This window comes from Loxodonta africana, chromosome 1, assembly GCF_030014295.1.
Source record: "Loxodonta africana isolate mLoxAfr1 chromosome 1, mLoxAfr1.hap2, whole genome shotgun sequence".
Lineage (NCBI taxonomy): Eukaryota > Metazoa > Chordata > Mammalia > Proboscidea > Elephantidae > Loxodonta > Loxodonta africana.
The window spans coordinates 97,692,664-97,701,638 of record NC_087342.1 but is presented as its reverse complement, the minus strand read 5'-3'; the positions used below and the strand labels follow the sequence as shown (position 1 = coordinate 97,701,638).

Here is an 8,975-nt window from a genome sequence, read left to right as displayed (position 1 = left end):
CCATTTTGCATTTATGCTTCACATACATATTCTCACAAACACTCTCGCAATGACCTCCACCCTTCTGCTCCCCTCACAGACTGTTGAGATGCCCCCATTTAGTCTCTCCCCACCACACACTCAAACACCCACATCCTACCACACATTCTCCAGGCATATTCTTTAACCCTGCCCCTCCCACACAACCCCCTCATTCCAAGACATGGCCTCTTCCTGGACCCAGCCTCACTTCACCCACAGTCCCCCTGCCCTGTTCCCTTCCTGAAGTTCCGGCCCTGAGGCCACCATGCCTTCAGACAGGGCCAAACTCCTCCATGCCTCCCTGCCTCGAGTGTCCTCTTTCTCGTGCCTCCGGACTGTGACCAGTCCCCACCAGGGCCCCTCTCCCAGGAAGTTCAGGCAGAGACCAGAGACTGGAAGTAACTTTAATATCCCAGGAGCTGGTTCAGAGCAGGGTAGGGGCACCCAAAGCCTCTGGCTCCAAGGAGGGAAGGAGAGGTGATAGTGACCAGCCTGGGTACCCCTCTAAAGCACATGACACCGGCGGGGACACAGCAAGTCCCTGGCTATGCAACTCAAGCCCAGTCGGCAGGGGCAGATGATGTTGGTGGCCCCCTTGGTCTGTGGGAAGGAGGTATGAGAGTTGAGAGTCACCAAGGTACAGGGAGAAAGGAGCCTTAAACTTCCTGGGGAGCAGGAGCAAGAGCACAAGTGCTAGGGTGAGACAGATCTGGGGTCCAATTCCAGTTCTACAGCTTATACCTGGATGATCCTGGGCAAGTTAATTAGCTTCTCTGGCTCAGTTTCCTCATCTGTCAAATTGGAATAATTACAGAACTCACCTCACAGGGTTTTTGCAAGGATTAAATGAGATGAAGTAGGTCAAGGGCCTGTAATAAAAATACCTTGGTGGTGCAGTGGTTAAGCACTCACTGCTTATAGAAAGGTCAGTAGTTAAAATCCACCAGCAGCTCCATGAGAGAAAAATGTGGCAGTCTGCTTCTGTAAAGATTACAACCTTGGAAACCCTATGGGGCAGTTCTACACTGTCCTATAGGGTTGCTACGAGTCAGAATTGATTTGATGGCTACGGGTTTGGTTTTTTTTTTTTTTTTTTTCTGGCCATTTCAGGCTGGTTCCTTAAGGCAATGCCATCTCCCCAGGCAGGGACATGGAGGCCAGGCTCGTCCTCCTTAGAAAGGTTTGGGCCCAGAGCCAGATGAGAGATAGCCAAGAAAAACAAGATGTATTCTGTCTTCTCCTTCTGCTCCTGCGTTTCCACAGCCAATAACAACCATGCTTGACTGAGCACCACTTATGGGCAGGAGTAGCCTGGTGATGTAGGTATGTCAGCCCATTTTACAGATGAGGAAAGTAAGGCCCAGAAAGTGGAAGTGACCTGTATGAGGTCACACAGACGGGGGTGCCAAAGCCAGGTTTTAACTCAGGTCCATCTTCAAAGCTTTAGTCCTGCCATCGCAGTGCCATGCTCCTTTCAAGAAATTAGGTTCTTATGGCAGGGAGATGGGGAGTGGTAGGGGGAGGAAGGTCTTTTTCTAACTAAAAAAAATAGTAATATTCACTCATTCGACAAACATTTGTTGAGCACCTACTATGTGCAGGCACCAGGCTGGGAGTAGGGGATTCAAAGATGAGTAAGACACCATCCCTGCCCTTGAAGAGCTCCAACCAGTAGGGGAAGCAAGGAGAAGCCATGGCTGAAGTTATGACCCAAGCAAGAGTGTGGGAGCTCCGAAACGGTGGCTGGAGTTGAGTCTTGCAAGAGTTTGCCAGGTGGAGAAGGAGGAAGGGCACTTCTAGGCAGAGGGAATGTGCAAAAGCAGGTAGGGCCTTATGTCTTCTTTTACTTCCCCCACCCTGCTTGCCAGAAGGGGCTGCCCCACCCCAGAGCCTCACCTGGGGCAAGCACATCATGGTATACCCGGCCTTGGGGGCACAGAAGGCACCACCGTTGTCAAAGTTGATGAGGCAGCAGTCACTGTGGCATTCAGAGTGGTGGGAGCATTCAGCCCCATCGATCTGTGGGGACAGGCAGGACCTCTGCCAGGCTGGGGACAGCCCCTGGATCACCAGTTCTCTGGCTGTGTATGTGCATGAGGGGTGGAGGATTGGTTCCCAGCATTGCCAAAGAGCCCTGGGGGTCCAGGAGGGAAAGCCATGAAAGGGTCACTACAAGCCCCACCTCTACTGCACCCCCCCAGCAGGACTCAGTGGGGCAGGGGAGATGAAGGGTGGGGGCTTAGCACTTTTCCTCTGCCTTCCCTTTCCTGGGCCCCCTTTTACCTCTATGGGTCCCAAAGGGGGCGTTTTGTTGTTAGGTGCCATGGAGTCGATTTTTGATCTTTGGCTCCTAGGGACCTCATGTGAGAGAGTAGAACTGCTCCCATAGGGTTTTCTAGGCTGTAGCCTTTATGTGAGCAGATCACCAGGTCCTTCTCCCATAGAGCCTATGGGAGGGTTGCGGGGGGGCAAATACTCCCAAATCACACTTCAGTAAGGGGTTGGGCAGAAAGGGAGAAAGAGAAGAAGGGGAAGGAAAGAAAGAGCCATTGTGTCTAGAGGGTCACTGTGGGGGGTAGGGGGGAGGGTGAGGAGGGAAACTAGAGCAGATAGGGAGGATTTGGCTGGGGATCTTCCAGGAGGGTAAGTGGCTGGAGAGGGGCATTGGGTGAGGGGAGCGTGTGTCAGGACAGAGCGTGTGGGGAGGGGTGGGGTGCTGATCATAAGGGCACTTTCACCTCCAGGGCCACCAGGGGAAAGATGAGGTAGGGCTTTGAAGTCTGTTTGGGAGTCCCCTAAGCCTCCTGGGAACAAATCCCAAATTCGCGTGGTTTCTGCTCCCACTCCTCCCTCCAAACCCAACCAGTGCCTTCTAGCTCAACTGTCTGCGATCCCTGGGCCACCCCCTCTCCACCTAGCATTACAGCGTAAGGTCCCGGAAACGCTCTTTTGGCTCACCTTCAACAACACTCTTCTAAACCGCAGGGGCTCGCCCCAGCAGAGGAGCAGGACCCCTGCGAGGAGGGCGAAGGCTGTGGCCATGGGCTTGGACGGCAGAGATCAAGCGGGGCTCCTGAAAGACCGGGCAGGATAAACTCCTTTCCCCTGCCACTTGACCCTCCACCGCGGGGGCCCGCCGCCGGTGGGGGGTGGAGGGCGAGGGAGTTAATAGGTCAAAGGCGTCCCCGCCCCGAAGGGGTGAGCCTCCCAACTCCTCTTTTGCTGGAGGGGAAGCCAGACAGCTCAGCGGAAGACTCTCCAAACCTCAAGAAGGGATGGACCAGGGAAAGGTGTTCAAGGGAGACCTGGTTGGAATGTGTTCGAGCCTTCGGTGTGCAGGGTGGTGGGCTGGCGGGGAGGGGCTGCAGGTGCTTTTCAAAATAAAAGCTTTTTAAACTGGAAAATAAAACTTTCTGTTAAAAAATTACACAAAACTTAACTTATATGCTGAAATGAAAAAAGCTTCCTTCTTGTTATCTTGACTCTCTCCCTCTGCCCCTGCTGTTCAGTTGTATCAAGCTCTCCCCTGCTCCCTTCATTCGTTTTTGGGACTCTCACTCAGCGCCTGACCCCCTCCTTTTACCCTCCCCAGGCCCAGTCTCCTCATCTGTGAAGAATCAGGAGGTAGGACAAGATGGCTTCTAAGACCTAGAGCTCTTCCAGTCGGGATGATTCTATTAATTGTATGAAAGTCAAGGTGTCGGGACAAAATGGCATTGCGGAGCTGGAAAACTCAGAGGAGTGGAAGGAGGATAAGGGAAACCTGCTATAGCAATCAGTGGAATTGGGGAAAAGCCGGCCTTCCTCGACTTCCTTCTAGATGAAGTCTCCACCCCTCCCCGTACCTTGCTTGCCTCCGCTTTTAAAATTTTGCTCTCAAGAAAAGATCTTAGTACCTCTCTTAGGTCTTTTCTCCAAGAATCACAGCTCCCACAGTACTCCAAGGGCTTTTTGTCCATTGTCTCAATTAGCCGTCCGCATATTAGAGGTCCCTGGGTGGCGCAAATGGTTTGCACTTGACTACTAACTGGAGGGTTGGTGGTTTGAACCCACCCAGCAGTGCCACAGAAGAAAGGTCTGATGTTCTGCTTCTGTAAAGATTATAGCCAAGAAAACCCTATAGAGCAGCTCTACCCTGTCACACATGGGGTTGCTATGAGCCAGAATTAACTTGAAGGCAATGAGTTTGGTTTTTGGTTTTGGTATTATTTAGAGTAACACTAGCCATCACAACAGATAACTCTTGAAATGTCAGTGGCTTGTCATGATGTTGCTTTACTTATCACTCAGGAAAAGTCTGATAGGGAGAAGGAGGCCCTCTTCCATTTCATTACCATGCCATCTGGAAGACTGGCCTCCTAGGTCATTATGGAAGTGGAAAGAGAGAAAATGGAGGAAGCTCCTGGACACTTAAATGTCTTAGCCCTGTGTGACACACACCTCTTCTGCTCGCAGACCACTAGCCAGAACTAGTCACATGATCTCAACCATTTGCAAGGATGTCTGGGAGACTCAAGGGAATCTTAGAATATTTATTGCTTCTGCTTCATCACTCCTACGCCCATTTTACAGATGAGGAACCTGAAGGCTCAAGGTGAAGTAACTTGCCCAAGTCACACGATTAAGTGGCAGGGCTAGGATATACATCCAGGGCATTCTAGAGCCCAAGCCCAAGCTCTTACCGTTTCTCTACACTGCCTTGGGCAGCCAGAAGACTTTGTTCCCAGGAAAGGGACTCCTGTCATCACTACATCCTCTCGCTCCAGCAGTCATGATCTGAAACTCTCCTCAGATATGTGTCCTGCTGCCTTGGTTGGCTGGTTACCTGTCTATACATCTCATCCTGTCTCCCAGCTCCACTGCGAACTGGAGGGGAGCCCCAGGGAGTAATAATTCTTTATACAGCTTCACCACTTCCCTGAGGTATTTGGCCCATGCCCTTATGAGTGTTAGATACTTCCTTGGTAAATTTTGGCAACTGCTCAGGAAAGGGGCAGAACTGAGGGCAAGAGGCCAGCAGCTGTGTCAGGGCTGGCAGTAACTGGGGGTTCTTGTTCCGGGGTCCAGGGTCCCCCAAGAAGTCCACCAAAGGCTGGAAGTGGTGAATCCCCTGAAATTCTATGCAAAATATTCTGTGTATGGTTTTTTTTTTTTTAAACAGAGGGCTGCAGTTTTCCTCAGAAATGACTCAAAACTGGCTCAGACTCTACTTTAAGGTGAGGAAACTGAGGCCCAGAGAGGAAAGACATTCCTCAGCTGACTGAGCTGGTGAATAACAGAGTTAGGCTAGACCCGGGCTCCCAACTCCAGGTACTGTACCCTTTCTCCTATATCAATAGCCTCTTTCCAAGATCAGCCAGCTTTGGTCACAAGCACAAGTCCAGGACGCCTCTGCAGTGTGAGAAGGTGGGGGGTCACTAAGCCACATGAACCGTGAGCACGGCCACAGCTCTGCCCTTTGCCTGAGGCCCAAACCTCACCACCCCAGTCTTTTATGAGGAGAATGGGGGTCAGTTCAGAGCAGAGGAGCGCCTTACTGGTAACATCTGATCTCCCCACCATTCCCAGCCCTTTGACTCCCTCTCCTTTAACATTCCCCAACATCTTTCTTGTCTTTCCATATCTTTGTGGTGGCCTGGAGCCATGGTTTCTATGGCGATATTCTCACTGGTCTACAGCAAAGTGAAAAAAAAAAAAAAAAGAACAATGGGGGTTTTTTGTTGTTGTTAAAGATAAATGTATTTAATTTAAAGAACTTTTCTATTATCCTGAAATTACATCCTCCCTACTGTTTCGTTGTGAAAAAATGCTTTTATGGCATTGAGTTTCTGTTGATGGTGATGGAAAAATTGGCAATGGATATTGGTAATGGTTGCACAACACGGTTAACGTAATTGATGTCACTAAATCGTACATGTGAAAAATGCTAAATTGGCAAATGTGTGATATGTATTTTTACAGCAATAAGAAAAAGAGCCTTTATGGTAATAATACAATAGTAATTTTGTTTGGTTTTCATGTTCTTACTTGGCCAATAATTTTTCTTCCCTAGTTGTTGTTGTAGAAACACAACAGTGGAGCCTCCCTTAGCCTGGGTCCCTGAGTGCAGATGATATGTGTATACGATATTTATATAAATTCTGTCAATCCTCAATAATTTTTGGAAGTTTTATCAGTCTTTGAAATCCAGAATAAAATTCTAGGGAAAACTGACCTGGTGGAAATCGCCCATGATTCACTTCATTCTGGAAGGAATTCTCAAAATAATCCGTAGAGAAAGATGATCAGTAGGTAGAGTTTGAGATGCTGGGATAGATCAGTAAAGCTTCCTAGGGGAGAGGACACTGCAGTGAGAAGTGTTTGGAAGTGAAGAGGTGGAGGCGCTGAGGTCTTACACAGAATACCCAGGACAGCCCGGGTCTCAGCAGGAGTGCTTTTTTGCTAAGAGAGTAGAGAGTGAGCAAGGGCTTGGAGGTGAGAATGAGTAGAGTATGTGGAGCAAGCAGCAGGAGAAGATGTCTGCTTGTGAGGGGTTGCAGAGTGGAGAGACTAGGGCAGTCAGTGGATATGGTTCATGAGAGTAACCCCAGTTGAGGCGACTCCTCATGGAAAACTGGGCTAATAATGGTGGCAGTGTTGGAGTCCCCAGCCTGGGAGCAAGAGGCATAGAGCAGGGAGGTGCTGCCCTGCTCTATCTGTGAGGACAGGAGGGGTCACCTAAGAGAGACAGAAAGGCCCAGCATGACCTGAGGAAGTCAACCCATGCCCAGTGCCAGTGCTGTCATTAATGCTATTCATCAAATATTTCTAGTCCTTCCTTGGACACGCGGGAAGATTAATCTTTCCTACCTACTCCCTGGAAACCCTCGTAGCATGGTGGTTAAATGCTATGGCTGCTAACCAAAAGGTTGGCAGTTCAAATCTACCGGGCACTCCTTGGAAACTCTATGGCACAGTTCTACTCTGTCCCATGGGGTTGCTATGAGTCAGAATTGGCTTGACAGCAATGGGTTTGGGCTTGGTGTTTGGGGTTTACCTAACCCCTTCGGCCAATGACACGTGAGCAGAAGTGGTGAGTGTCATTTATGGTTGGAACTTTTAAGAGCCCGTTATCACTGCCACATTCCCTTTTTCTTCCCTAGTTGTTGTAGAAACACAACCATGGAGCCTCCCTCAGCCTGGGTCCCTGAGTATGGATGACATGGAGCAGACACCTGTACCTCTCCACCAGCAGCAGGGCTTGGAACACACAGCTCCCCTCTTGTTTCCTGCCAGAACAGATTGGGCCTTATGAGGGCGTGTGTGCTTAGCTGGGGAGGACAACAGGCCTGGAGGGAGAGCAGCCTCTTCCAGATCTAGCCAGCCCTTAAACCTTGAGGCTTCTGCTCAGAGGACAGAGATGGGCAGTCATACCTAGTACGACCAGGTATGCCACCCTGTCTTGCCCTCCACCCATGGGAGGGGATTGGGCTTCTCTCTGTAGGTTGGCCTATGACAAGGGCCTTCCCCAGAGGGGCTGGGACAACTCCCTGCAACCTCTCTGCTCAAGTCAAATATTCATATAGGAGAAAGGTTCTCAGAGAGCCTCAGGCAGCTCCAAACATAGCAGAGAGGGTGGCCGGCCCACAACGCCTAAGTGTAGGTGGCCAGTAGACTCACTGGCATCAGATGACTGGAGTTTCTTCCTTCTCCCACTTACTGAGCCTCCGGGCCACATTAGTACCCAGTTGCTTTGGCAACATGGGCCTCCTGTCTGCCTCAAGGAGCCATAAGGTAATCAGGACTCCTTCAGCAGCATGTAAAAGAAACCCAAGCCAAACTAATTTATTTTTTAAAATAAAAACAAAAGGGAACAGTATTGATCCAGAAACAGGGTAAAGCTGGCCTCAGGGTCCTGAGACATTACGATAAAGGCATTAGGTGTCTTTCTCCTCTGCTTCTGCCTTTGGGTGGCCTCATTCTCTCCTCCTACAGATGGACTCTCTCTTTCTCTCTCTCGGCAGTGGGAGTGTGAGGGCAAAGCTGTATAAAAGTTCGAAGTACCTCCTTTCAGCACCATATATAAAACCACCAAACCAAGCCCATTGCCTTTGAGTCAATTCTGACTTCTAGCAACCTTGTAGGACAGAGTAGGGCTGTCCCATTGGGTTGCCAAAGGTGTAAATCTTTATGGAAGCAGACTGTCACATCCTCCCCTACCCCCCAGCCCAGAAGCAGTTGGTAGTTTGAATCACCTGATCTTCTGGGTCCGTTAGCAGCTGAGTGATTTAACCACCAAGCCACCAGGGCTCCCTAAAAGAGCCCAAGCTGGGCCAATTACTGTGGCCAGGTGGACCAGGGACTGTTATTGGCAGAATCTCATTGAACCTGGGAAGAGCAGACTCCCAAAGGTGGGAGGTGGGCTGGGGAGTTGCTGGTTCCTGGGGAATGGGAAATGGATGCTGAACAAGCAGAAATACAGATGTCTATAATATCTCATTTCCCCACGCTTGTGATTACTCTGCTTAAGACCATACTTGTCTTCAGGAAGGACTCTTCCAGTGGCAGTAAAGAGCCAAGGATGTGGTTCTTTAGCTAGAGGCAATGTCAAAGGAAGGGTCCACAGAAACTTATATTTATTGCCTCCTCCCCACAAGAAGCCTTAAGCTACATTCCGTGGATTTTCCTTTTTTTTTTTTTTACCATAATCCACAGTAAGAGATAAATTCTACACAGGTACTCAGTCTATGAATAGTCCTTGGGTGGCACAAATGGTTAAGTGTACTGTCCAAAAAGTTGGATGTTCAAACCCACCCAGAGGTACCTTGGAAGGCAGGTTGGTGATCTGCTTCCAAAAGGTCACAGCCTTGAAGACCCTATGGAGCAGTTCTACACTGCAACACATGCCATGAGTCAGAATCAACTCAGCTCAAAGGCAACTATCTTAGTCATCTAGTGCTGCTGTAAGAGAAATA

General features: G+C 49.7%; 1 protein-coding gene across 1 annotated transcript; it reads right to left on the bottom strand.

The window, feature by feature from the left end:
• Positions 1–445: 445 nt before the first annotated feature.
• Positions 446–3,063, bottom strand: CLPSL2 (colipase like 2). The gene is made up of 4 exons (XM_064294441.1): positions 2,980–3,063; positions 1,918–2,040; positions 1,614–1,692; positions 446–621 (listed from the first exon to the last, which is right to left on the bottom strand). Exons 1-4 carry the CDS (start codon positions 3,061–3,063, stop codon positions 446–448), a joined length of 462 nt encoding a protein of 153 aa, XP_064150511.1.
• Positions 3,064–8,975: the final 5,912 nt, after the last annotated feature.